This window comes from Martes martes, assembly GCF_963455335.1.
Source record: "Martes martes genome assembly, chromosome: 14".
NCBI lineage: Eukaryota > Metazoa > Chordata > Mammalia > Carnivora > Mustelidae > Martes > Martes martes.
The window spans coordinates 26,769,542-26,797,340 of record NC_137902.1 but is presented as its reverse complement, the minus strand read 5'-3'; the positions used below and the strand labels follow the sequence as shown (position 1 = coordinate 26,797,340).

The 27,799-nt window shown below is 51.5% G+C and overlaps 2 protein-coding genes across 4 annotated transcripts; one reads left to right on the top strand and one right to left on the bottom strand.

The window, feature by feature from the left end:
* Positions 1 to 1,419: 1,419 nt before the first annotated feature.
* POLL (DNA polymerase lambda) lies at positions 1,420 to 9,946 on the bottom strand. 3 transcript variants are annotated; one of them, XM_080822784.1, is made up of 9 exons: positions 9,860 to 9,946; positions 8,869 to 9,033; positions 7,829 to 8,123; positions 7,478 to 7,643; positions 6,785 to 7,102; positions 5,878 to 6,051; positions 5,179 to 5,307; positions 2,750 to 2,918; positions 1,420 to 2,318 (listed from the first exon to the last, which is right to left on the bottom strand). In XM_080822784.1, exons 2-9 carry the CDS (start codon positions 8,981 to 8,983, stop codon positions 1,954 to 1,956), a joined length of 1,731 nt encoding a protein of 576 aa, XP_080678910.1. In that variant the 5' UTR covers positions 8,984 to 9,033; positions 9,860 to 9,946; the 3' UTR covers positions 1,420 to 1,953. The 3 variants fall into 3 exon arrangements, with proteins under 3 accessions (XP_080678910.1, XP_080678911.1, XP_080678909.1); XM_080822785.1 differs by having other exon boundaries at positions 7,478 to 7,640; positions 8,869 to 9,866; XM_080822783.1 differs by having other exon boundaries at positions 8,869 to 9,861.
* DPCD (deleted in primary ciliary dyskinesia homolog (mouse)) lies at positions 9,940 to 27,477 on the top strand. The gene is made up of 6 exons (XM_080822786.1): positions 9,940 to 10,079; positions 14,965 to 15,045; positions 19,726 to 19,850; positions 20,189 to 20,322; positions 26,660 to 26,762; positions 27,153 to 27,477. Exons 1-6 carry the CDS (start codon positions 10,016 to 10,018, stop codon positions 27,255 to 27,257), a joined length of 612 nt encoding a protein of 203 aa, XP_080678912.1. The 5' UTR covers positions 9,940 to 10,015; the 3' UTR covers positions 27,258 to 27,477.
* The last annotated feature ends 322 nt before the right edge of the window (positions 27,478 to 27,799 follow it).

The window sequence follows — 27,799 nt, the reverse complement described above, 5'->3', positions numbered from 1 at the left end:
AGTTTTCTGTTTTCAGACACAGAAGTCGGCACTATCCTTCTCCGTGGTTCTGGGGACTTCCTGTGTGTGGGAAGGGGTTAACTGGTCAAGTTACCCCATGACCCACTGGTTCCCTCTTGTAGCCCTGGAGGCCCTATTTCTCTGGTCCTGGAGAGGCTGCTGAGCAGGCCAGGGCCCTGAAGTGGGAAGCAAAAGGAGAAGAGAAACAACTTCTACATTTGGCCGTGGACCCTCCAGGCTTTGGGTTTCTGCCAACTCTGAACCTTGCTGGGCATGAGGGCAGACACTGGGGGTCCAGTCCAGAGTAGAACTGGTGGAGCTTGTGAGTGGGGGCCAGAAAAAGCCCTGGGGGCCCAGGAACTTGCCATTTATTCATTCCAGGCCCCAGTCAGCCACACAGCCCTGGGAATAGAAGCTCTGAGGAACTCACCCCTCACAGAGGCTTCTGGGCCTTTGATGTGAATGTCTCTGGTTGGCACTAGGCTGTGTAAGAGGCCCCCAGTACTCCTTCCCCAGTATGACCATGCAGGTGGGGCCCCTAGTTGGGACTTCAGGGTTCTGAACTAGGGTGTCTACTTTGAGGCTACCAGGATCCCCAAACTAAAAATCAGGCCAGCAAAGGCTGGCTCTGGGATTCTCATTACTGACGGAGAGGCAGGCCTCAGCACCTGCACCCCAGCCCTGCCTGCCAGCCAGTGTGCTCCAGCTTGAGCCCATCTCTGAAGCTTCCAACCCCCCTGCCCCATGCCATCAGGCTTTTCCAGGCTCCTCCAACACAGCCGCCTTCTCCTGCCCTGTGCCCATTATTCTACATAGTTGGTGTGCCCGAAACTTCTTCCCCACTCCTCTACTCCCCTCACCAAATTCTCCATCCTGCGAGGTCCAACCTCCGAGCACCATCCTGGTCCCTCAGCTGGACTTGCTCCTATCTGCTCTATCAAACTAAGCCCCTTAGCCTGACGCCCAGTCCTCCGCATCTGGCCTCCTCCCGACCTGGCAGAGGCATCCTCTCCAAAGCATGTTTAGTTGTCCCCAAACTGGCAAGCAATTTCCCTGCCAGCCTGCCCCTCCCTTCCTTCAAGCAACCTTCTCTGACTGCCTCAGCACTGTTGGTGGCACACAAGTCACCATTTGGTTATTCCTAATGAGTTTCATCACCTCTGTTTATGTCCCGATAGCTTGTTCCAGGGCAGGGCCAAGAGTTGCTGATGGGGAGACAGGCGCTCCTAATGCCTGACTCCATGAATTCTCCCCTTACCCATCCCCCTCTACCCCCTTCTGAGCTCAGGAGCTGACTCAAGCCAGCCTGTCTGGAGAGCAGTTAACTTGCCTTTCTGGGCTCCCATTCAGCTCCCATCTCCAACCCCACCCGGGTGGAAGGCAGGCAGCGGCTGAAGCAGCTCACAGACACCAGGCAGTCGGAATGTCAAGTGCACTTTACTGGACCCCTGGGCCTTCAAATGCTGTCCTTATGGAGCCTCGGTTGCCCCCTCCCCACACCTCCGGCTGCAGAGGACACGGGCTCAGGGAGGGAGTACATAGGGCATAGCGCATTCTCTGGCTCCACAGGGTCTTGGGGGTGCTCAGCCACAGCCGTCTGCCCCTCCCCTGCAGCCCCCGTCCTGCCCCAGCAGCCAGAGCCTCCTTGGGTAGGGAAGAGGGGGTGTCTGGGCCTTCAGTACAGGAAGCTGGCTTCACACCAGCACCTGTTCTTGCTTAAAATGGGGCAAGGGGCCACGTACAAAACTCTACCAGGGCAGTGGTGACATGAAGGACAGCAGTCCGCTCCTGTTGAGGAGAGGGCCGGGACGAGCCTGGGAGCCAGCCTGCCCCTTCCCTCGGGCCCAGGTGGCTGAAGTAGTGAGGCTCAGCCCGCTAAGGCTGGAGCCAAGTACTAGATGGCCAGGTGGGGTGGCCGGTCCGGCGTGGCACTCCCTTCCCCAGAGCCGTGGGTCACCAGTCCCGCTCGGCTGGTTCTCGGTAGGGTAGGCCTAAAAGCCTGAAGACATCCTTCTCTGTGGGGGTGGGCAGCACTCGGCCAGGCCCCACTTTGAGGCCGTGGGTGTCCCGGACCACAGAGGTGCTGAGGGCATGCTCTGACAAGCTCATGCCCTTGGTCTTGGCCAGAGCCCGCATGGAGCGGTTGAAGTGGGCAGAGCCAGTGAAGTAGAGCAGGGCGCAGGCGAACTCGCTGTAGGGCACAATGATGATGTCCAGCCGTCGGTGCCGCCGTCCCAGCCCGGGGAGCTGGCACACCCCCAGGTACTTCTGCTGCTGGCCGTTCTCCTCCTGGCTCACCAGATCGTCTGTCAGGAACCCTGGCGCAACATCAGAAGGCCGCTGGGAGGGCAGGGAGCCAGGAACAGGCTCTCTGTCCTCCCAGGTCTCTCCTTTTCATCCCTGTGTCCTCCATTCCCAGCTCCACGAATTGCTGGGTGACCTTGCCCTCTCTGGGCTGCCTCTTTGAACCGTGCATTCCTCCCTGTGTCCCCTGCAGTGTCTCAGGCAGGTGAGATGAACCTCGACCTGCAGGTGGTAGTGAGCACCTGTCACTGAGGGAAGGAGCAGTGGACTGTAATGGCTCCTCCCTATAATGGCTCTGGCCACCAGGGAGAGGTGGCATTCTCACTGAGCAGCGGCCCCCTGCACCCCGCTTCCTGCCTAGAGCTTGCGACTCTGAGATGCTCCCTCCTGGGGGCCGCCCTCCCTGCACTGCCCTAGCCCGCTCACCCGGAGACAGAGCTTGTACCTTGGCGCCGAAGGCTGTCGAGGAGAGGATTGAAGATGCCCTGGTGAGACCGGCCGTCCGGGTGGGTGAGCAGCACGTCCACGTCACCACAGCTTGCCTTCCCCCGGCGGTAAGAACCACACGCCACACACAGCAGCCCGGGGCTGAAGGCCTGAGCCGCTTCCCGGACCTGGGAAAGCGCAGGGAGGGCCTGTGGGCTTCAAGCCCTGCAAAGAGTTCCTCTCCTAGGGCAGTGTGAGAGACTTCCCTGACCCAGGAGCCCACACGTCCAGCTGATGCCCCGAGCCAATCCCCGGATGGGGGGTACAAGCCTGAGGGAAGGCCCCGAGGAGCAGATGCCAGAAGCCTACCCTGGGGAATGGCACTTCCCGGCTTCATTAGGACAGAAGAGAAGAAAATGTGCTCCCACCACCTGAAGAGTGATCTAAGAGGTGTGTACTCCGATTGTGAGAGAAGGCACTGGTCTTTCCTCCTAGAGTTCTTTAAGAGCAGGGAGACACACCTTCTCTCGGCTCCTGCCCCAACCCATGTGCCCAGGTCTGTCCACTTAGGACAAAGGGCCAGGTGCCTGGAAGCCCTCTGCCAGGTCTCCGCAGCACCAGGCATGGATCTGAAGCTAAAGGCAGAGTGTGTGAGTTGGGGCTTGAGACCTGAGCAGGTGGCGAGCAGGGTGCCCCAGCCCAGGCCTCGGCGGAAACGAAGCCCAGAAATACAACGGTACCTACGGTAAAGGAAAAGAAAAAAAGCAAAGTGGGAGGCAATTCTGAGCCAGTGCTTACACCCTTACTTGGAGGAAAGAGGCTGAAGGCTTGGAGAGGGAGCCAAGAAAGAGGGGGCTGTCGGCTGAAGGATCATCCCTCACTGAGGGAAATAAGCCCATTAGCCTCTACCCGGCAACACGGAAGCCTTTCATATGCAGACGGCCTCCACGCCTCTCCCCCAGGACACTGAGATTTCTGGGGCCCTGGATACTTTGGCCAGGACACCTCAATTCTCCAACAGCCCAGGCTCCTAATCCCTTCACTCCCTTCTTGAGCCTCCCAAGAGGATGGGAGGAGACCTAGGATGAGTAATCTCATCAAAAACTCCTAAAGCTGGACCCCTTGAATGCCAGGTGGGAAGCTCCCGCTGTTCCAGTGGGTTGGGGGCTGGGGGCTGGAAGCTCACTGGGACATTCTCCGCTCCTGGACACCGTGGCTGAGTGACAGTGTCATCACTAGCACCAAGACCTGGTGATGGGTAGACAAAAGGGCCTGTCCGTCCATCCTGTGCCAGCCTCATAGTCCCATAGAGGCTGGAGGCCTGGAGTAGAGCTGGAGGCTGATTTCAACTAAGGTGGGCCAGGGTCTCCATAGAGTCCCACCTTATCAAAACCTGATTCCAAAGCAGCAAACCTTGCCCAGCAACCAGCCCCTAATTCTGACCCCAACTGATATATACAAATGATATATCTAGCCCCAAATATACCCTAGTCTCTCTCTCTTCTTTTTTTTTTTTTTACCCTAGTCTCTTTCTAATTTAGGTTTTATATGAATTTAATCCCTAACACAACTTTATTTATTTATTTATTTTTTAAAAGATTTTATTTATTTGACAGAGATCACAAGTAGGCAGGATGCAGGCAGAGAGAGAGGAAGGGAAGCAGGCTCCCTGCTGAGCAGAGAGCCCGATGCGGGGCTTGATCCCAGGACCCTGAGATCATGACCTGAGCCGAAGGCAGAGGCTTAATCCACTGAGCCACCCAGGCGCCCCCTAACACAACTTTAAATCAAACCCTAATGTTGGCCAAATCTTAATTAAAAGCATCCAATACCAAGAAAACCCTACTCTTAATTCAGGCCTAACCTTAACTCAACTCAACCTAAGCTTTCCTCTGACCCTAGACCTAATGGAACAGGCACTGTGCTTCTACATCAACTCTAACCCAAACTCTGAACCAGCCTCAGGTTGTGCAGGAACCTTCAGGAGGACTGCACATCTGAAGATAGAAAACTTTGTACATTTGCACAAATCGTGGAGGCAAAGAGTCCATAGTTTTCATCGGGTTCTCAGAAAAATTTGTGAATCAAAGAACATTAAGAACCTCTGCCCTGACCCAGCCTCACCTAACCCAGTTCAAACCCCAGGACCTTCACGTAGTTCTGACCATAAACTGCCTCTAATCCAGCCCTACCACCGTTCCAGCGTGCAAGCCCGTGCTTACTCTATGCTCATCCGCAGACCTGGTGTGACAGCCTTCCCCAGCACAGCCACCCACCCTCCCCGCTTCAGTCTCAGCTGGCCCTTTCCCCATGGTCCCAACCTCTGGTGTCTCACAGCTTCTTACGCCTGGCTCCCCAGCTTGAGGGATCAGGTGTCTTGGTTTCGAACCGGGCCCTGACCTTATAGCAAGGCCCGGCTCTCCTCACTGCTCTGGGACATCGGCTTACTGTCTGCTCAATCTCTGTAGCCTCCTCCCGGGGTATGCGCTCCAGGAAGTCATCATAATGCTTTAGGCCAATGGCCTGCTGGCTAGTCAGGGAGGCCTGGTCGCGGATATCTTCTAGGGTCCGGAAACCCTGGAAAAAACAAGACAAATGAAGAGGCCATGAGCAGTCAGGGCCAATGGAGAGGCAGGGACTGAGCACATATGCAAGGCTTCCATCACCCCCAGATTCCAAGGAAGGCCTGAGGCAGGATCAACCCCAGGAGTGGTTGGATCTGTAATCTGTGGGACTCAAGAAAGGTAGGGAGCATGGGAGACTCACCCCAATCCAGTTTGCCACAACCCTAAAATACTGGTTCATGTCTATTTATTAGTCTGGGGGATTCTGGGCATTGCCAGGTTGGGGAACCATTGATCTAGATACTCAGCCCTGAGCCCTGGTCTTCTCAGGAAAGCCCTTGCTGGTCTGAGACAGAGAAGCACACTTCCTATCTCTCTGCCTCCATCACAGATTAATGCCTTGAGGCTATCTGGCAACAGAGCAGTTCTTGGAGCAGGAAAGGGGTCTACATGAGCCCTCATGCCCTTGAAAAGTGGTCTCCCTATAGTCCTGGTTCATTCCCATCAGAACACAAGGTATGAGAACTGCGGGCAGGACCTCTGAGAAAGCAAAACTGAAGGGGGTGCAGGGACATGGGGTGACCTGTTGGTACCACATCTGTGCAGTTTTGGTTCCAGCTCCCCAGATGTTGGAGAAGAGCTCCAAGACAGGCACACTCTCACTGATATGGTCCAGCTTCCGCAGATGCCCACTCTCCAGGATTTCTACGATCTTCTCGGCCATCCGCTTTCCAATCCCGGGGATACTGAAAGCCTCCTGGGGGAGGAGGAGGCAGAGGCAGGAAAAGAAGAGTGATAAGATGAGAGGCCTAGAGCCAGCGGTGGGTTAGCAGATGCCTTTAGCAGGTATCTGAATAAATGCCAGCTTGGTCAGTTAGCAGCTGATGGCTGTGTAAAGTCTGGGCATAAGTGAAAACGAGAATTTTGGATGGGATGGGCTGGGTCACTTGTCTTTTGGTTCCCAGAGGAATGGAGATCAGCACAGGAAGTAGAGAAAAGGCAGCAGTGACCACACGAGTCACCACTGTCATGGCAACAGCGAGAGCGGGGCATTCACTGAGGCCTTTCTGCGGCTCAGGTCCAGCACTGCAGGGAGCACGGCAGAGTCCCTCACTAGTCTAAGTTCCTTTTCACTGCTCAAAGGGTTTAAGTAACTTGCTTAGAACCACAGAGTTAATGAAGGATGGGAACCAGAATTCAAACCCTGGTCTTTTGGCCTCCATAGTAAACTTTTTAAAAACTTTCTACTATGGGAAAAATTCCCATAGTAGAGAGAACAGTGTGATGAATCCCCACTACCCGTCAGCATCTTCCATAATTATCAAGAGACCATCAATCTGCTCTCATCTATCTCTCCATTTTATTTCTGTTGTGCAAGTCTCAAACATCATAAAATCTTAACCACTCCACCTGATCGCCACTTGTGACTGGTGCCCAGTAAACAGAAAGCCCCCCATCTCCCCGCATCCCCTGCCCTGGCCCCCAGGTACCTGGTAGGAGGTGACAGGCTTGTGGAAGCTCTTGAGGGCATTGATGGCCTTGGTATAGCCCAGGGCCCTCCACTTGTCTCCCTGAACACTGTAGGCTTTGGCCAGCACTTCCAGCTTCTCTGTGATGTGGGGGTTGTAGTTGACCGCCTTCTGGCTCGAAGGCTGTGCACAGACCCATTTATCCAGGCCCTTAGGGGCTGGACTAGGCTCGCCATCTCCCTCGAGGGAGGGGGAGCAGTGGCCACTGATAAGGGCTTCCAGATCAGCTGCGCTAACCTGGGTCTCTTCCCCGTCACTGGTTTCATCATCACAGCCAGGCTTGAGGTAAGGAAAGAGAAGAGATGACAAATTCATGCCCCTGGCCCCCAGAAGAGCTCCTCAAAGGTGGGGGCTGAGTCTCCTAGTCAGACCCAGGAATGAGGCTGGGTCTCCTGCATCAGACCTGGGTCTCCTTAACTGTGGGGCCATGTTCCATTTGGCTTCCCCTAGCACCCAGCCCTAGACTCCCCAGTGATAGGTGGTAGATGTGGGCCTTGGCAAATGCAGGCATGATGATTGTTGGGCAGAGTCAAATGGCCTCACCATAAGAGACGCTTCCTCTGTCAGGGCTGGAGACTTTCTCAACAACCACTAGGCCGTTTCTGGACCTAGTTCCCAGGGGAAGGGAGGTCTGAGGGCTGGGAGGCTCCTGACCTGGGCTTGGGTGCTCGGGGCCTCCTCTGTCCTCCGGGGAGGAGATACAGGCCTGGTGGGAGGGCGAGGAGGCGAGAGGGCTGTGCTGAGCACAGCCTCCTGGGCTCCAGAAGGCACAGAAGAGTCTTGGTCTGCCTTGCTGAGCTGTGGTTGGTCCAGGTACCTGCTGGGATGGTGATGGCAAGTTTAACACCCAAAAGCCTGGCCCTACCTCTGCTCCCAATCCTCTACTCTGAAATCTTGGTTTTCTACTGTGTCCAATTAAGACATTGAAAGTTATTTTTAATAAATCAAGAAGAGAGCCCAAGATGCTGCCAGGAAACACCTGAGGAAAGACAGGGGCCAGCCCACCTGTTGGGGATGCAGATGTTGAATCCTGCCGTGTCCACTAGCCTTTTCTCCTGCAGGCACAGGCTCAGCCAGGTGGATTTCACCAGCTGGGCACCCTGGGGTAGCTGGGGCAGTCGAAGGAGGCGGAGGGCTCGCTCACAGTCCATGCCTTCATCCACCACAATGTGAGTGACCCCTGGGGCCTGGGCAGCGCATATCTGGCCTCCATGCTGAGTAATCTGCTTCTCAAAGAGGTCTGCCCGGGCTCGCCCAATGCCACTGGGCACAACATGGGCCCGCAGGGAACTGAGCCACTCTGTGGAGGGGACATCCAGACACCTATTGTCATAACTGTCAGATATGATCCAAATGAACCCTTTACAGTCCTGTGCCCCCAAACAATCATTTCCCTTCCATCCAGACAGCCAGCCTTCGGGGGATTCTGCTGCAGGCATACAGTTAATTTCCTCATGAACCATCACTTGATTTAAGGGCCACGGATGTCAGTATGTCCTGTTTCCTCATGTAACCTAGAACGGTGTAGACACTGCTAGAGCACATGGTAGGTATCCTGCATATCGCTTCATTTGATCATTTATTCTTTCAAGTATTAATAGACACCTACCTCTGTACAAGGCATAAGGCACATATGTCTTGCCATCTTAGGCCTGGCTGTGTAAGAGTTCCTCCCCTCCCCTCCCTGCCACAGAGCTGTTATTTATTTGTCAGCTTGGCTGCAAAATAACGTAACTCTGGGGACCTGAGTCTCCCGCCCTTTATCCCTCTTCAGGCAACCTCCTGGAAAGCAAAGGATTCTGCTGGTCATTTCCTTAGGGACCAGAGAGTATTTTCTGATTGATGAACGTTTAGGGGCGGAGTAGAAAATAACACAGCAAGTGGCCTGTCAAAGACTGAGGCCCAAGCCTAGTGCAACAAGGATACAAACCAACCTGCAGGCCATGGACTGGCATAACCTGCTCTAGTATCTGTTCCTTGACATGAACAGTATCGGAAGCCTGAGGGTTCAAGTACGTGAGGGTTCTGAGAGTGGATCTGCTCACCTCCTGCTTCTTCTCCACCTTCTTGCTTGGGTTTCTTTGCAAGTTCTTTTGATGATGGATTGGCATGAATTTTCCTCCGCTTGGGAAATGCCTTCAAGATGCCCCCAGGGTCCATTGAGGTATGGCCAGATCACGGCCTAATGGTTTTAGGTTTGATCAGGGCAACTGTCATGTGGAAACCCAGAATTGAGGTTACCCAACCCTTTGGCTATGAGGGTGGTGTCTCTAATGACCAGGCTTTGGGGGCAGTAGCTCAGTTCCCCAGGGGGGATGGGTCTCCCAAAACCCAAATGAACTTCAGCAGTTTAGCGCAGCACTTACCAGCCTTTCAAAACCAGAGTACTGGGGGAAATAAGGGGACGAATGAGACTAATGGAGAACTCTTGGGGGGTACAAAATGATACTCCTTAGAAGGGTTGCTCCATAAAAAGATTCAGTGCAGTGTCTGCCCTGCTGCATCCCACTTTGAAAGGGGCTTACCAAGGGGATGCCAGGCTAGGAAATGGAGCTATATCTTTAGAAAGGGCTTGGGCTCCCAAGAGGGTTGAAGGACTGAGAGAAATCTACATATAGATCCCACATGACCTTTCTCTACCGCATCACAGACCCGCAGAGGAAACCCTGGTGGTGGCGGGTGTTCGGGAGGCGGGGTAATGGTCTACACCTGCCCTGGTGGCGGGCCTCTCGTCACTGGGGTGCTCAGTCCCGCAGCTGCGGGGAGATGGGGCATGGCCGCAGCAGGTGTGGGGCGCCTTCCGAGACGGGAGGAGTCTCGGCCTCACAGCTGGGGGTGAAGACTACCGGCAGCTGTGGGGCGCCCGCTGCGTTCGCAGCTGGCGCGCGCCGGGAACTCCCAGCTGGGGACCAGAAGAGGGCTGGAGTGTCCGAACCCTGCCCTAAGGGCCCCCCCTGGCCGCGACGATTCGGTCCGCGACGGGGTCAACTTCAGGCCTAGCGGGTCACCCACGGTGGGCAGTAATAAACCACTTACCTGGGGAGCCAATGAGAGCGCACGGAGGGCGTGGCGCGTGGGAAGTGGGGGGGTGGGAGGGCAAATGCCCAGAAGACCTTCCGGGTCGGCCGGAAGTGACCGGAGGCGGGATGGTTGCCATGGAAGCGGACGGTCGCGCCACCAGGCGGAGGGAAGATGGCGGTAACGGGATGGTTGGAGAATCTGCGGACCGCCGAGAAGACGGCGCTGCTGCAGGACGGTAACTCGAAGCCCCCCACGAGCTCCCTAGTCCTTTCCCCCAGGGTCCAGCCCTCCGCGTGGTCGCCTCCACGAAGGGCCTCCGAGCCTGGGACGGCCGAGCGGGAAGGGCAGCGGCTGCCAGACTAGGCCCAGTCCTGCATTGGCAGATGAGGAAACTGAGGCCCAGAGAGGTGACGTGACTGGAACACGCGTCTCTGGACACCTCCTAGTTTCCTCTACACCACGTCTCCCCGCTCTGAGTTCTGTTACTAATAAATATTAATTCCGTTCGTACTCGTTATGTCATTTGCTCCCGACAGCTGTCCCAAGAGGCTGTCAGTTTTCCACCCCATTTTACAGAAGAGGAAACTGAAATTAAAGAGGGTTTTAGACCGGCCCTAGCCTCTCGTCCAGTCAGTGGGGTTCTGTTGCTGAACGCAGCCTGGCGTCATGAAGAGGTGGGAGACCTGGGCTCTAGTTACTACTCTGCCATTAAGTGCAATTACTTTACTTGCTTGGGCCTTATTTTCCTCATCTGTAAAATGAGCTGGAAGGGCTACCTTTGATATCCTTTCCAGCTGTAATGTGTTTTTAAGAGAACTTTTAAATGTTCTCCGGGGTCTGTAGGGAAAACAGCAAGGGTCCCAGCGCTGTGCCTGGAAAAGGTGGGCATAGAGGTAAGGAGTCCTGATTTTGTCTCCCCCTAGGATTGGCGGATGTAGGACCCCCAGTGCTGCAGGGGTCCTTTGCTGGACCTGCTTGGCAGCCAGATGAATTAGGTCTAACTCCTGTAGCTTGTGGGAGACCAGCTGGAGGCACCCATCCACAAGCAGAAGCCAATCAGGGAAGCGTGGAAATTAAAATCACCTGCTCATTTGCTCATTCACGCAGCATTTAGGGAGGCTTTTGCTATGTGCCAGGCTCTGTACCAGAGCAGAGAGGGGGAAGAAACGATATGTAAATAAATAAGAATGTATGTTAAGTGGAGGTTGGAATCTTCTATAAAGTGTATGAGAGCACTTTGAAGGTGGGAGTCGTCGGCTCTTTGAAAGAAGACCTCACAGAAGAGGTGATGTTTATGGGTCCTAAAGAATTCATCTGTGTTTGCTAAGTGTAAAAGAGGGAATGACTCACACGTAAGGAAAGGTATGGATTTGCAAAAGCATATGGCTGATTACTAGGGGAATAACAAAACATTTAGTGAGGCTTAAGCATCCCCCCAGTCATAACTACCCCCTCCCCACACACACACACTGTGTCAGGTACTAGGTGCTAGGATGCAAAGGTGAATAAAAGTTCTCTTTTATGGTGGGAAACGAAGAGGGATTTTGGATAAATTGGGGTATGTTTTGATCTCCTACGCCAAGCTAAAGATTTTGGACATTATCTCATAGGACTGTGGTTTCTGGTTTTATTGTAAAAAAATAGATAACGTAGAATTTACCATTCTAACCACGTTCTGTGGCATGAAATATATTCACATTGTTGTGCAACCTTCACCGCCATCCGTCTCCAGCACTTCCTCATCTTCTTCAGCTGAAACTCTGTACCTCTTAAACCCTGATCTCCCGGTCCCAGCCTCTGGCAACTACCATTCTATTTTCTGTCTTTATGAATTTGACGACACCAGGAACGTAATCACATAAGTGGAGTTACACGATATTTGTCCTTTTGTGACTGGCTTGTTTCACTTACCATCCACTTATTTCACTTCAGTGTCCATCTATGTTGTTGCCTGTCTCAAGGCTAAATAGGATTCCAGTGTACACACACAAACACCATGTTGTGTTTAACATTCATCTGTTGCTGGACACAGGGGTTGCTTCTACTTGTATAGCTATTGTAAATAATCCTGCTGTGAATACGGGGGCGCAGATATTGGAGTCCCTGCTTTCACTTCCTTTGGTCACTGGATGGCACCTCAACAAATATTTCATCGTGTAGGATTTTGCCAGGTTTTTTTGTTGGTAGCATTACAAAACAATGTTTTTGATCTTTTTCCCCCAAACCAAATAATAATAATAAATAATAATAATGTTAAGTATATGGATACATTTTGTCAAACCTCTCCCATAGATTTACCCTCCTGTTGGGTGTGTGGGTGTGGGGAGGATGTTACCTTCCTCCCATGAGAAAGCACTGCTATTAGTAATGAGAATCCAATACTCTTCAAAATTTTTTCAGAAAGAATTTATGCTTGTTGTGGAAATATGAAAAATAAGTAAAATCACCCATCAATTACCATCTAGAGATAATCATAATTTACATTTTTTAAAAGATGTTATTTATCGATTAGAGAGAGCACAGGCAGGGGGTACAGCAGAGGGAGAGGCAGAAGCAGGCACCCCCGGGGAGCAGAGAGCTTGATGAGGGGCTCAATCCCAGGTTCCTGGGATCATGACCTGACATAAAGGCAGACACTTAACTGACTGAACCACCCAGGTGCCCCCCATTTTCTTTTTTTTTGAGATTTTTGTTTTATTTAATGTTTTAGAGAATGAGAGAGAGGGAAAGAATGGGGGGAGGGGCAGAGGGAGAGAATCTCCGGCAGAGCCCAACGCAGTGCTCGATCCCACAACCCTATGACCCCGAGGTCATGACCTGAGCCGGAAACAAGAATTGGATGCTCAACCAACTGAGCCACCCAGGCACCCCTATAATTTATGTTTTCATGCATAAACTTCCATATTTCTTCCATGCATGTACACATACATTTATTTTCTTACCAAAGTATGCTAATATACTTAAAATTGTTTATTAGCCACATATATACACATACATATATATCTGTAGAGTAAATATGTTAGAATAAAGTACAGATATGGGGCACCTAGGTGGCTCAGTGGGTTAAGCCTCTGCCTTCAGCTCAGGTCATGATCTCAGGGTCCTGGGATCGAGCCCCACATCGGGCTCTCTGCTCGGCAGGGAGCCTGCTTCCCCCTCTCTCTCTCTGCCTGCCTCTCTGCCTACTTGTGATCTCTCTCTGTGTCAAATAAATGAACAAAATCTTAAAAAAAAAAATAAAGTACAGATAATTATTATATAATCTTTGGGTAAAGGAGGGTATTTTGAGCACAACTCCTGGGTAGTAGCCACAAAGGAAAAAATAGTTGACTGTATAGAAATTATGGAGTTGTTTAGGAAAACCCACTTTAAACAAAGTTAAAAGGCAATTGAAATAATATTTGCAACATACATGACACATGGTTAATATAAAGGTCAGTCAGATTAGTAAGAAAAAGATAAATGCCCAAATAAAATACGCTAAGGTCTAAACATAATAATTCACTAGAAATATGACCAATAAACCTTTGGAACAGTGTTCAACCTTACAGATATTTAAAGCTATGCACATTATCCTAGTTTGGTTATTAGAGCATGGATTTTGGCCTCAGATGAGCTGAAATCTGGGTCTGTCATTTCATAGCTTTATGAGCTTGGACAAGTTACATGAACTTTAAGTCTCGATTTTCCTCATCTGTGAAATACAGGTAATGGGGGCACATAGGATTATTTAGAGAATTAAATGCAATAAAACATGTGAAATGGCTGGCCAGTAGTAAGTCCTGCATCCTGCCTGGACTCCAGATGGACTCCGGGGGAGAAGAGGGTCAGGCTGGACACCTCTAGCTACTCACAGGCAGCACCTTTGACCGCATTCCTACCAGGAAAACCCCGTCCGCCTCTGTTAGCCATCCAAATGATTTAGGGTGGTATAACCTAGGGGCACACTGAGAAGCCCTGCGAAGTTGGGGGTGAGTTTCCCCAGAATACAAATTGGGAATGACTCAAGGGAATTGTGTCCAGGGGAATGAATTAAATGGAAAAAAGGCTTGGTAGATCAAATACAGTTGCAAATTTTAGGTAGCGACTCCTTTAACTGCTCAAGGTCCTTGGAGCCCTTACTCATCAAGTTTAGTTTGGGTACCTGTCCCTGTTATTAGGCTCACTGAGGAACCTACCTATGTCAACTCACCCATTTGTAAAAATAGGGGAAATTACATAGTCGCTTTAAAAAAATGCTTATGATTATAATATATAGGTGGAAGAGTTGGGCTAGGAGACTCCCCTGGGTTCTTGCATTGTTTCAGTGAAAGTTGAATCAGTGTTCTTTCTTTCAATTAATACTTAGCTGAGCTCCTAACGTATGCCAGTCACTATGCTTGGTGTTAGGGAAACCATAGGCAAGCAGGATAAAACCCCTCCTATCTAATAGTGACAGGCAGTAATCAAAGAATCGCACAAATGTAAATCGTAACTGAGGTAAAGATGAAGAAAACATAAAAGGACTAACATTATGTGGCTGCGTGCCAGGAGTGGCTGAGAGATATGCAGAAGGCACAGCAATGGTGTGGCTAGAAGGAGTGCTTGGTCAGGAAACCCAGTTCGGTATCCCGAGTGCATAGGCTTGGTTTTGGGAACTGGGAAACAAAGATAAATATGGCACTGTTCCTGGAGAGAGGATGCTCTTTAACAAAAGAGCATATCATACCATGTGATAAATGCCCCACTATGGATATGAATAAAGCACCAGGGAGGCCCAAATAATAAGGAAGTGATGAATTTTGCCAGTGTGGCTAAAGACTTTCCAGTGCAGTGACATTTGAGCTGGATTTTGAAGGGCAAGGAGTTCAACAGATGAGAAGTGTGGAGCTTTGCTGGTAGAGGGAACTGCAGAGCGAAGACGTGTTCAGAGAAAGCTGCAGAAAGGAAAGGCGTCCCAGGTGGGCAATGATGGGCAACTAGTGGTGGGCAATGATGGGCAAAGAGTTCATGGGCAGCTCTGGGAGGGTTCCTCATGCCCAAGCCCAAGGCTGTTGGTGTTTCCCAGGTAGATCCCTCAATGTGCAAGGCACAAGGTAAGAAGAGGCATGGGGGTAAGGCACTCTCTGCTTTGTGCGTAGGGAGAAGGAAGGTGCACTATTTGTTCCCAGATGGAAAGGAAATGGCCGAAGAATATGATGAGAAGACGGGCGAACTACTTGGTAAGTAACGGGGGCTTCCACTGGGCCCATAGGAACGCTGGGGGTGACCTAAAGCACGGGTAAGCAATTCTAGCCTGAGGCTTGAGGGAGAAACTGAGCACCAAAGGTGAAGTCAGGGGAGACTGAGGCCCTCGAGGCAAGACTGTCCCTGAGAATAATGTGAGGTCAGGGCTGGACACCAGGTGGAGTGTCTGCTTGACCAGTAAATGCCACCTGACTCCCAGACCCATGAGAATGTGAGGAAGTCTTCCATAGGAAAAGTGTTGGGGAAGAACTGTATAGAGAAGGCAGAATTGGAAGTGAGCCTCTACTCCGGGCTGAGTGAGTGGAGGGAAGGGCAGGCTTTCACTGTGTTTCCTTGCTTGCGTGCTTGTTTTCTGAAGCCACAGCAGCAGCAGGCAGCAGCGGCAGCAGGTACTGACCTGGCCTCAGAGGGCGCACTGTTAAATCTGACCCTTACCTTGGAAATTGTCTGAATCAAAGGGGGTCTGGAGTGGAAATGGGGATTTTGCAACATTTTTGTTTTCATGCCTGCAGCTCTTTTCCTCTAAGACTAGACTCAGGAATAGGGGCTCCAGCCCAGGTTTCTGGGAATTATTTGATTTGTCCATCCTCTGTGCCCAGGTATGCACATCAGCATTAACTGACTTCCCAGAGCTGGGTGGCTGCTGCTTTGACCCAGGGCCTGAGGCTGTCAGCAGTGGGAGTTGGTCTCTTTATTAAGTTCCACCTGAAATGCTAAATCCAATGGTGGAATCATGGGTTGGGTTATTTTCTTGTCATTATTCTTGACTTTAATTTCTTCCTGGGCCTGATCGACAGGTAGTATTGGCAAGGGAATTTCTCTTTCCCTTTTTCTGACAGCTCATAAATGTCTAGAACCGACAACACGGATTACACTGGTTTGCATTTTCTTAGTCTGCAGTCTTAAAATGTGTGTCCTGCGCATGTTCAGTCGCAGAGTGAAGTGTTGATCCCTCCTTATTATGAGCTGCTTGGGCTCCAGTCCCAATTGGTTTAGTCTGGTGCTATTAAAAATCTTGATGTGTTTAGCATATGACACTGATTTGGTGGAAACCAATACAGTAGTAATATCCTCACAATGCATTGTAATTTATAGCGCTCCCAGGGGGTGACAGGCTTGGAATGCCTAACAGGGGCGAGCTTATGAAAGCAGAGGTCACGTGGGCTAACCACCGCCATTGCCAGGTCCGAGACTAGCTGCAGTTCCTCCCCGCAGCCCCCAGCACCACCTCTCTCCTCCACTCAGAGCAAACAACCTGCCTATAGCTGCTGTGGCCATAAAAACAAATAACCCCCAGCCTCTTAGTTATGCTTGAACATGAAATTAAAATGAAAAACAAGTTCTGGTACCTTCCTCTGTAGCATCCCACATTAACCTGTCACTTCTCTTGGCAGGTGGGGAATAGACAAGAGTCTTCAACTCCTTTTTTTCTTAAAAGCAGAAATGCAGATTGATAGGCGAACACCGGCTAAAGTTTATCTAATAATAATACCATAACTTTTATTAGGCACCATGCTAAGTGCTTCATTATGAGTTATCTCATCGTACCATCCTCATTACAGCCTGATGAAGTATGTACTGTTGTCTCCTTTTACAGTCAGGAAAGAACGGAAGCTCTAAGAGGTTCAGCACCTTGCTCAGAATTCCATAGCTGGTTAGTTTCTGAGTTAGGATTTAAGTCTGAGTCTGCCTGGTTAAGAGCCCATGCTTTAATGCACAACAACATACTATTAGTTGTTGAGAATATTTAATCCTGTTTTCTTATTAAATTTTGTTACCCCCAGAATGACTGAAGAAGGGGCTGGTGGGAGCAGGACAGAGCTGGGCAGACAGGAACACCCCACTTAAACCACTGGACCCTTTGAACAGCTGGTCCTTACCCATCTCCAACCACTTCACCCTACCCCCACCAGCTGCCCTTGCAAAGTTATTAATTTTTAAGTATAAACAATCTCAGGGCCTGAACTAACTTGAGCTTGAGCACTCTATAAAGTAAAATACGGACACGGTTATTGTGGCCATAAATGGGAATTGTTTCCATTTTCCCAGCTAACTATACAAATGTGATAATTGGCTAAACTGGTTTTCTGTTCGAAAAACCCAGAACGTAATTTGCCGCTGGTGCATCTGTGTAGGAGGGAGTTCTTCCAGTTGGTGTTAATAAGCATAGTGGTGTCATATTTTTTTCAACCCTCTCAGGGCTATTCATTCCCACCCACACAATGAGTGCTGTATGTAGTCATAGAGGGAAAACCTGAAGGGCCCCAGAACAAGGATCGGAACATCAAACCAGTCCCTGAAGAACACAGCACATCCAGGGGGGCAGAGGCTGAAGGGCAGGCCATCCCCCCGCGATTACATTTGGATTACCGGCTTAATCTGCTTTGGTATTTGACCGCCAGCCTCGCCACCCCGGGCTGCATTTGGAGGACATTGAGCACTTTCATCCCCAAGCACTTCGCCGGCTTTATAAATGACCCACTCGATTCCCTTCAGCCTCCTCAGGGATGGGACGTGGCAGCTGTTTAATAGCCACAGAGCAATGTTGCAGTGTTTTAGGGCAGAAAAGAAGAGCCCTGCCTCCAGTTTGAGCGGCAGGGAGTGTTTAGGGAAGGGGAATGTAATTATCCGCATTGGAAGCAGGCCAAGGCTTGGAGCTTTGGGGAAAGAGGCCTTCAGGACCTCCACTTTCTAGCCCACCTGAAAGATGGGGCTTCCTTTCAGCAGTCTAGGACAGCAGCCTGCTTCCTGCTGACTTAGGAAAAAGCCCCCAGGCACTGCCTCCTTCATATATTCCCCCACAGACCCTTTAGGGTCATGGAGAGTCTCCTTTGCAAGGACTGACCCTGGCTCAGCGGGAAGATAGGACAGCATCCCAGAGAGCGACCCTCCACACACCAGTTTCGGTTTAACATATAATCAAATCAGAGTGACAGCAGGTGGAAACAGTCCTCTGTTGCTGCAGGAACTGTCCTTGAGTTCAGGAACAAAGACAGGACAAGAAAGACAAGACGAAGTGTGTATTTGCATGTGTGCATTCATGCCCATACACTTGGGAAAAATAACAAGGACTTCACCAAAGCCGTTTATTGGATCTTATAATGGAATGAGTAGGGAGACTTTCTTCTACATTCTAGCAAAGAATTTAATCCCAAGGTGTTAAAAAAAAAAAAAAAAGAAAAGAAAGAAAAAAGAAAGAAAGTGGTGAAAGAGCCAGAAGGCTGGCCTCCAGTTAAGTGAGGTACTACACAAATAGATTTGGATATACTCCCGGTCACAGTCCATTCACTTAAGAGAGTAGAAGTATTTGTGAAAAAAAAAAAGTTGCCTATAAAGCATATTTCCAAGTTTTACTCTTCCTTATTAATTTTCATTATAAACTTGGAAATGTGTTTCTAGGGAGAATTTTTGGCCCTAAGACGTAATAAAATCACACTGCAGAATGCAGCAGACCTTATAAAAGCACATATTCAAGGGAAAATTCTAATTTTACAGCACACTTTTGTGTTCAGCTTGCATGCCTTACTCAGAGCAGGGAGGGTGTTTGGGTTTGGCACAGCGGCTCCAAAGGTCTTGAAGAAACCCATCCTGAGACTCTGACTCCAGGTCTCACCCACCCCAGCCCAGAGAGGGGAGTGGGCTGGAGCAGCTGTGACACAACACTGGGCACTTTCTGACCTATTAGCTCCTTACCACGGTGTCAGGAGGGCTGCTGGCGTTTGGCGGCACTTAGGCTGCCCCCTCCCCCACCCAGAGGACCAGAGGACACCAGCGCTGCAGGATGAGAGAGGAGCCCAGGGGTTCCAGCTCTGGGCGGGGCGGGGGGGGGAGCTCCCCTGCTGTGATGGCTGCACCTTGAAGACATGAATGACTTGGGGTTTCCCAGAATCCTGGTAGGGGTCCTCAGGTAATGTCCACAGAACTAGTTGTTTCCACTTACAATTTCCATACCGAATGGACCTTACTTGGGGGAGAAAAAAAAAATCTTATGTAAACATGTGGGTTGTAAACCGAGGTAAAATGGAGACAATTGTGTGCATTATAAAAGGATGATCCTGTTCTGCAAGAAAAATTCCCATGGTGTATAAATAACACATTCGAAATCCGGTGTGTGCCTAACGTTTTGTTTAAATACAGTTCTGGGGCTGTTGTTTTAAGCCAGGTATACCTGAAATGAGTGAATTTCTGTATTTGGACTTTCTAAATCATGAGACCAATCTGCCTGTCAGGTTTCATCTTCTTATTTTCCCTTGGCACATTTATAGAGGGAAACAAATGCATCTCAGTTCATACTTGTTGGGATCCAAATGTTCCCCGTTACCAGGAGCCCGTTCCTAATCAGCACATTTCTCCCCTGCTTGGAATCATGCCTGGAAGATTCTTAACTCCACCTGGCTCCCTTCAGAGCTTTGGTCAATCCCTTTTGTTTGGGCACCCATGATACGGGCTTTCCAGATTACCCAGTATCGAAGTGCTCGGCTGGGCTTTGAGCTTTCGGCAGCTGTGAGGTCTTGCTCACTTGGACAGAGGTGGCGTAAAGACCCACCATGGCCACTTCTCTCCCCTTCCAGTCATCTAATGTGGCGTCAGTGATTCAGCAGGAAGAGCAGAGTCCCTTCCTTTCCGGTAATCCCATTGCTTCCTTCTCTCCTCAGTGAGAAAGTGGCGTGTGAAAAGTGCCTTGGGAGCCTTGGGCCAGTGGCAGATGGAGGTGGGAGAGCCAGCACTCCCTGGAGCAGGGAGCCTGGGGCCTGAATTCATCAAGGAAAACAATGCCAATGTAAGTCTCTCCGTTAGGTCGGGAGGTGGGAGTGGGCCGCTGGCCCTGGAGGGCAGACACCATGTCTTATTCACGCCCTTGTCTCCCGTGTGCCCACCTGTGTGCCACACTCTTTGTGGACACAGAGCTCTGGAAGGGTCTGCTCGAATGAATACCCAAAGGGTTTGGGCTTGGTCATCCCGGGACGAGGGCTCCAGGCCCGGAATGTCCCAGCAGTAGTGGGAAGAGATGAGGGTCTCCTCCTGTTCTGTGCCCCAGGCAGAGCTTTGCAGAGCAGGGGGCCGTCCCTTGTTCGCTCTCACCAAGAGCAGTCCCTAAGTTGGTTTTGCCTTCTGCAGCCCATCTTTATGCGCAAGGACACCAAGATGAGTTTCCAGTGGCGGATTCGAAACCTCCCCTACCCTAAGGACGTCTACAGTGTCTGTGTGGACCAAACGGAGCGCTGCATCATCGTCCGAACAACCAACAAAAAGTAAGTGGCATGACAGGCACCCGCTGACCTGTGTGTGAGCGTGATGGGTGGGACTTGCCCTGGGGTGGGGGGGTGCTCAGACTGCTCCCCACCCCAGAGGGCAGAGCAGCTTCCTCCTCCAGCTCTGAGGGAGGGCGGAGGGCTGCACTAAAGCCCGAAAGAGTGCTGAAAGCTGGAGGGCTTCTTTTCCTGAAGCCCAGCTTGAATAATGTAATCAGTTCCCTCGGGTGGGAAAATCAGACGAGGAATGTCTGGTCCAGTAGCTGGCGCATACTGGGGTTCACCAGGCATTTGTTGAATAATGAGGGCATGAGGAATCACCTGGCTGTTAACTTGTGATCTTAGGTGGTTCTGCTGTAAGATTATTACCTTGACCCCTGGCTGGATCCAGTCCATGATGAACTTGCCTGGTGACATCACTGTTGGGGCTGTCAGGGCGCCATGGCCTAGAGGGCACACCCAGTTGAGCAGTCGGAGGACTGTGAAGTACTTGTCCGGGGCAGCCAGCCTTACCCTGCTCTCCGTTGAGGGGCGGTAGGCAGGGGCTTCGGCCTCCTGAAAGTCTCTTGCATTCTGTTTCCGAAGGGGTACCTAACTTCCCTTTATTTCTCTCCTGCTGGGGGCAGGCAAGGGGGGGAGACAAAGTGTAGGGTCGAGGGGACAGAGGTGGCCAAGGAGGAGATCTGATCCAGGCAGGGCTGTTTCTGGGCTGACCATCTGGGAAATGCGTTGATCCTATGTAGATTTCCAGAGCTGTGATTGATCACAGGAGAAGAACCCTGTTAATGAGCTGGTGGTCTTGACCTGGGCCTGGGGGATTGAAGCATAGGACCAACTCCCATGACATACAGTTGAGGTATTAAAATGGAAGGTTTTCTGAGTGATGGGTCCACACACTAAAGCCACCCAGCGTGCCTTGTGGGTGCTGAGCTTGGGCTACAGGTGGTGCCATCCGTCTGCTCGTTTACCTGAGGGTCAGGAGGACCCAGCTCCTGTCCGGCTCCCCTCCCGGCTTCCATGGGTCCATGAGGCCCCCAAGAAAGTGGCACAGCTCCCAGGCTCCCCTGGCACATCCTTGGGTTCTGCCCTCTGCTTATGACCCCCGTCTGCTCTCACTCTGGCAGGGTTAAGGGGATGGGGAAGGGGTGGAGATGAATGAATTAATTTCAAGATTATTGCTCTTCATGCAGCCAGCAGCCCCTGCAGTGGGCCTTGTCTATAAATATGAAGTCATAATAATAAGGGCTTGCGTTTATAAAGCACTTTGAAGCCCTCAGATAAATGGCAGTTTATTCCCGTTATTGTTCTCATCATTAATGGGAGTCAGGGCCTAAAGTGGAATTTAGCAATTTCAGACAACAGAGAAATTGCCTTTAGGAAAACAAACTCTGTGCTTCAGCAAGCATTCCCCTGCGTAAGAGGCCCTGGGTCCAAACTGGGAACAAAAGTGCTTCTGATAGCACTTGAATCTGCAGCCTAGCAGTTTGTGGAGCTGGCTGCTGCCTCCCTTTTGTCCCCCAGAGGTCACTGTCGAATACAGATACGAGGCAGAAATGTGATTACTGGGGAGTGAGAGGAGAGAGTCTAGCTAGCTCACCAGAAATTTCATCTGCGGGCAGATCCTCCGGGTCCCATCTGCTGCCCGTATCCAGCTGTAGGCGGCGCTGTTGGCCAGGAGCAACATGGCCCGACGCCCACTCCTGCGCTCAAGGCAGAGGGGAGACAGTTTTGAACTGATGGGTGAGGCCAGGTGGGATGGCAGTAAAGCCCCTGAAAGGGGCAGGGCCGGGGCTGGATCCCCACAGAGAGGAGGGGAGTATGTGCGTGCCGCTTTGGAGCCCGCACGGAGCCTCTGGTCCGGTGGCCCTGCCTGGCTCAGCCCAGAGGTAGGAGAGAAAGGCCGCTAAACCTTTAACCGGCTTTTTCTTGAGCGGACTGGCATTTTCATCTCCTACCAGCGGCAGTAATGCTTCTTACACCTTTACTACCACTAATTTAATGACTCAATGGTTATTCTTTTGAGCAGGATACTCCGTTTTTTCAGGATCTGTTAAAACTCTGTTTTCTGATCATCACACCATGCAGTGTGGGGCAGGGTGCATATTTTCATTCTCATGTCATATCTTAGCGCTTCTATAAATATGTCTGTAAAGTCAGCGTGCTGAACTGACTTGAGAAGGGAAAGTTAGCAACAGTCTAGCTGCCCCAGCATCTGTAGGACCCACACCGTGGCATCTATGATTTGCCTTCTTCTGTTGCCTGCTGGTTCTGTGCCTGCCCGAGTTCTAACGTTCTGGAACATGGTTACCAGTAAAAACCAACGTTCCTTTGTCCATACCTGCCTTGTCCCTGAAGGACTGGGTTGTCCACTTCCCTGGAAAAGGGTTGATTCCAGTGTATCATGTCCTTGGCCTCTGGTATTAGTGAGGGGATGAATCAGGGAAGAAAGAAAGAACTTTTCCAGAATCCCGGTGTGGTTCTGCCTGCTCCTGGTAAGAGTGTCTGTGCAGAAAGAAGATTCTTAGCTTCAGCCTAGAGCTGGCAGCTGTTAAGTAGAATGGACCAGGGCACTGGATTGGGAAAAGGTTGGCTTAAATCTGTCCTCTGCCCCGCACAAACTAATATTTTGGGCGAGGTTTCCTCATGAATCACAGGAGAACACTCAGACCAACCTCACAGAGTGTTTGGGCAATTGGATGAAATCATGTGTACACAAACTTCCGGCCCAGTGGCCGGCCTGAAGTGTGTCTTCAGCAATTCTTTGGAAATTGGAACTTGGCTGATTTGACATTGGTGACATTAGCACTGTGGGAGGTGTTAATAGGCATCACTAGAAAAAAAGGATTCCGTGGTCAAATAAATTTAGGAAACTGGATTAAAAACAAGTTTCTCTTTGGTAGGACATATGGCAGTCTTAGTATGTGAATGTGCGTTGTGAGTCTAGGAAGGGCTGCTGTAGGCAGGGATGACCGGCTTGCCTGGAGCTGTGATGTGTAAGAAAGAGGGGTTGCCGACTGCTTTTCTTTCTTTCTTTTTTTTTTTTTTTTTAAAGATTTCATTTATTTATCTGACAGAGATCACAGTAGACAGAGAGGCAGGCAGAGAGAGAGAGAGAGAGGGAAGCAGGCTCCCTGCCAAGCAGAGAGCCCGATGCGGGACTCGATCCCAGGACCCTGAGATCATGACCTGAGCCAAAGGCAGCGGCTTAACCCACTGAGCCACCCAGGCGCCCGCCAACTGCTTTTCTAAGGGTGGGATCGGCTAAAGGCTTCTCAGGACCAGTCTGGCCGAGCCTATGCCCCCGCCCTGTGGCTCTAGCGGGCCTGCTTCTGCTTTCAGCCTCTCTGAGACTCTCTCTAGAGGCCTGGCCTCTTGTCCCTTCTCAAGTGACTGCAAAGGAGAATAGGATGGGAAACGACTAGAAATTGGGAAGGGGACACAGCAGAAGGAGGTTTGGGGTACTGTGGGTCATTTCCCAAACAGCCCAAGTGAAGGAGCCATCATTTTGGCACAGTTTAGGGGAAGGTACAGAGTTGGCCTGTTCTGGTCCCTTTGACAAGTGAATTCAAGTTCATCTCGTTTGTCTAGTATGGAGACGAAAGGTCATTCAGCTCCTTTATTTGAGGAAGGAATCTGGAGGAAGGAACTAGGGCCCAGAAGTGGAGGGGCCTGCTGGGATCACGGGCCAGGACTGGGAGTTGTCCTGACAGCCTTCGCTTCCCTGTGTCTTTCGAACACTTCTGACATTCCGAAAGGGAAGCCACTGGGGTGCAGTGCCCAGAGGACCTGCAGGCTGGCTGGATCCTAAGGGAGAGTCCCTCCCATATCTGCCCCAACCTAGACCAGGGCTCTGTCACTTCGAGGAGAGGGTGTGGAGAGACGGAGGCTCAGGAGGTTTGGGGGATTAGTACTTGTAATAGGGGCTTCTCCATGGATGGTTTTGTGACTCCAGCAAGATACCGGTCGGTTCCTCGGTTTTCTCTTCTGTGAAAGAGGATAATAAGAGCAGCCAATGAGGGGGTTGCTTTGAGGACTCCATGTGTGTGTAGAGCAGTGCCTGGCCCAGGCAGCATAACAAGCGTAACAAACGTCACCTGTCATTGTGTGGCTGAGACTGAGAGCAGTAACAGGCGGTGGGCACAGTTGATACCTAAAGACATGTTCGCTGTCTCCCTAGGGCTGCTCGAGGCTGAGCGGTCTGTGTTTTCCAGAAGCACAGTGGGTCCCTCTCTAGGCCAGGTACTGGTGAGTAAGTCAAGTGTGGTTCCTATCAAGGCGAGCCCCAAGGCCAGGGGATGGGGGTCCGCAGTGGGTGGGCTGCACCCTGAGTAGAGGAAGCAGTTGTCCCATACGCCCTTGAACATTGCCCAGCAGGAGTCTAAGGAAAGTTGTGTAACTTCAACCAGTAAACTAAAATCCACTAGAATAGACTCAAGACAAAGCAGAATGTCCACACACACTCTGCCTCCAGCCCTTAGCCTGGCGGTGACAGGTGTGCGAGTGGGACTGGGCAGAGACAAGCCATGCACAGCAAGTTCCCTCTGAGGCCAAGGCCGCCCTGGGTTTCTTTTTTCAGTCCCATTGTCCCAGCCTGGGGAATATGGTTTGCTGATGCCCCTCTGAGGGTACACAGGCATGTCCCTGTCCCACCCTGGTGTACAAGCCAGGTAGGCAGAAAGGATGTCCCCATGCTCTATTCTGTAAGGCCTTCCACGGGCCCTGCTGGTTCGGCTGGGCTGCACGTGCCTGGGCTGCTTCTCTCCCAGTTCTGTTTCTTGTGTATATTTGCAAGGAAGATGTTAACACTTCCTAACAAGCCTTTGTGTTCATCTAATCTCTGCTGTTTAACCTTTGACTCCCCCCTATTATCAGTGTCTGCCACCTTTGCTGGCCAGCCCAAGGGCCCCAGGAAGAGCCCTCAGCCCCTGCTACGAGGAGGATGAGGCAGCATTCCACCCGCTTTTGCAGGCAGATGGATCGCCTTTCCCTGGGGCAGAGCTTTGGGAAATAAAGCAAGCTTGTGGTGCCATTAGGATCCCCCAGCCCCCACTCCTTTTGAACTGTCAGCCTTTAAGTAAACATTCTTCCCCTGCTGCGGGTCCCAGCACCTTGGCGGGAGCGGAGAACCTGGGAGGAGAGGGGCCCCGAGAGCCTCCGCTAAACTCCCAGGGATTTGGGCAGGAGAGCAGGGCAGAAGTGCTGCATTGATGTCAACTCTCTGAGTCCCTGGGGCCCCGGGGCTTTTGAAGTGGACCCGCAGTAGCTGTCACCACCAGGACCAGGCCCCTCTGAAGTATTCAAAGCCCTGTCCTCTCCGGGCCCCTCACTTGAGTTGCTGTGTACCTGCCCTCGGTGTTTCCCTTCCCAGCCCGCAGGCCCACGGTGGCCACAGGGACACCAGGCCTGGGGGGCAGGTCTGCTGGCAAGTGGGGGCCCAGGCTCCACTTCCACCAGGGAAGATGCCACACAGGCCTGCTGCTAGAGAGGAGGCGCTCTCGGTGACGGGCACCTGACTTGGGAGTGGGGAGCTGTGTCCCGGCTCCCCGGATGGCTGGCCGTGAAGCTGGTGAGACCCGTTACCTCCCTCTTCGGTAAAGGTCAAATTTCCTGTAAAATGAAGTCCAGTCATATGCGTCATGGCTAGGTGTTGCTCTCTGGGTTTTTTGGGTTTGTTTTTACTAAAAAGGATCGTTAATCTCTGGACTGGCCCTTGCAGATGACAGGGACTGTATATGAAAATGGGGGCTGGGGGCAGGGAGTCTCAGGGCCAGCAAAGTAGTCCAGAGATCCCGCTTGAGATGAGTCACACGGTTTGTCCTCCTAGATTTCTCCTTGTGGATGTGCTTCCCTCTCTGGCCTACAAGTGGAGTCAGGCCCCTGGGGCCTTCTTGAAAGACCACAAAAGAGGGAGAAAGTAGCTGGGGCCTTCGGAGAAAGTTGCATGTAAATGGAACTGTTGGTTCCCAGCTTTGGGGAACAGTCCTAGATAGACTTATTCTGTCCCTTGTTAGCATACATGTTCCCACCTTCTTGGGGTGCAGCAGAGGCCTGGCCTACCCAAACTGTACATTACATAGGCTGCTTCTGCATGCCTTTGAGTGAGCCTAAAGCATGAGTCACTCCAATCCTTGGTCTAATCAAGGAACCGTGAGGGGTCCTGCCCTTGGCCAAAACGTCTTTCATTCATATGGTTGTTCTCAATGGTTTCCCTTCTTCCTCTTTGGCTCTGTGGAAAGTGCGGAAGAACTGTGTAGGAAGTCGGTACCAGAGGGCCTGCTGCCCAGTTGTTGGGGATCACTTTGCGGGATGTTTCAGTGACCTCTTGGTGTTCCCGCAGGTACTATAAGAAGTTCTCCATTCCTGACCTAGACCGGTACCAGCTACCTCTTGATGAGTCCTCGCTGAGCTTTGCTCATGCCAACTGCACCCTGATCATCTCTGTAAGATGAACCCAGACTTCTTGGCCACTGCATCAGGGAGAGGCTCCTTCTTTCCCTGCCCATTTCCCATCCCATGGGAGTCCCCGGTTCCAGCCCCAACCCCTGGCGTCTGCTTGCTAGACAACAGGCATCCCTCCATCAGCAGGGGGAGAGCAGGGTGGGGAGCTCAGCTGATCTTAGAAGTCACAGCTGGAAGAGGACAGAGGATGACGGGGAGGGGTGGAGATCGCAGGACTGGGACTCTGGTGGAAGGCTCCTCCCCGGCCATGTGATCTTGAGCAAATCATTCAGCCCTGAGGCATCAGTTTCCTCATTTTCAAATAATGGGATCAGAGTGTGTATGTAGGGAGATGTGACTGAATGATGCTCTCTTCCTGGTTCCGTCCACAGTACCGGAAGCCGAAGGAGGTCCTGGAGGCTGAGTCAGAGCTTCAGAAGGAGCTGAAGAAAGTGAAGACCGCCCACAGCAGTGACGGGGACTGTAAGACCCAGTAGCGGAGCATCCTTGAGCCTGCGCCTCGGGGGGTGTGGTGACCGGACCTCGGGCAGCACGGCAGTGGGGGAGGCTCTTTGGACTTTGTGGCTTGGGCCTTTCTGGAACAGGGGTACGTCCTCTCTTCTAAGAGCTCTGCAGGCTCTGTGAGAACTGGGCCTTGGTGTGCACTTAGCCCCCATATCATGGTCTGATCTCCCAAGTAAAGTCGTTCTGAGTCACTGCGGGGCGACTGCCCTCTTGTCCACCTCTCCACGCGCCTGTTGCCAGGGAGGGTGGTGGTGAGGATACTCCCTTCTATCCTCAGGGACCTTCAATGTCAAGCCTTTCACATAGAGGGAAGCATGGGTCTCTGATGGAGCAGAGCTGGGGGAGCCCTGAGCCTAATGCTGGGTGGGTGTCTTCCCCATCCTGTTTGCATAAATTGAGGGACGCTAGGCTGGTGGAAACCCTGGGCTGTCTCAGCTTGCAGAAGGGCCCAGATGAGCTCCCTATGGTAAGGGAAGGTAAGGTAAAGGAGAACTTTTTGCAATACAGAAACCTT

What these genes read in the sequence shown, in the direction of transcription:
- POLL (XM_080822784.1), bottom strand. Translation starts at nt 8,983, where the DNA reads ATGGACCCTGGGGGCATCTTGAAGGCATTTCCCAAGCGGAGGAAAATT. An exon ending in CACAGATGTGGTACCAACAG is followed by an intron (nt 5,308 to 5,877) that starts GTCACCCCATGT and finishes TGTTTTTTCCAG; the next exon opens with GGTTTCCGGACCCTAGAAGA. An exon ending in CTACAGAGATTGAGCAGACA is followed by an intron (nt 2,919 to 5,178) that starts GTAAGCCGATGT and finishes GCGCTTTCCCAG; the next exon opens with GTCCGGGAAGCGGCTCAGGC.
- DPCD (XM_080822786.1), top strand. Translation starts at nt 10,016, where the DNA reads ATGGCGGTAACGGGATGGTTGGAGAATCTGCGGACCGCCGAGAAGACG. An exon ending in GACGGCGCTGCTGCAGGACG is followed by an intron (nt 10,080 to 14,964) that starts GTAACTCGAAGC and finishes CTTTGTGCGTAG; the next exon opens with GGAGAAGGAAGGTGCACTAT. An exon ending in TCAAGGAAAACAATGCCAAT is followed by an intron (nt 19,851 to 20,188) that starts GTAAGTCTCTCC and finishes TGCCTTCTGCAG; the next exon opens with CCCATCTTTATGCGCAAGGA.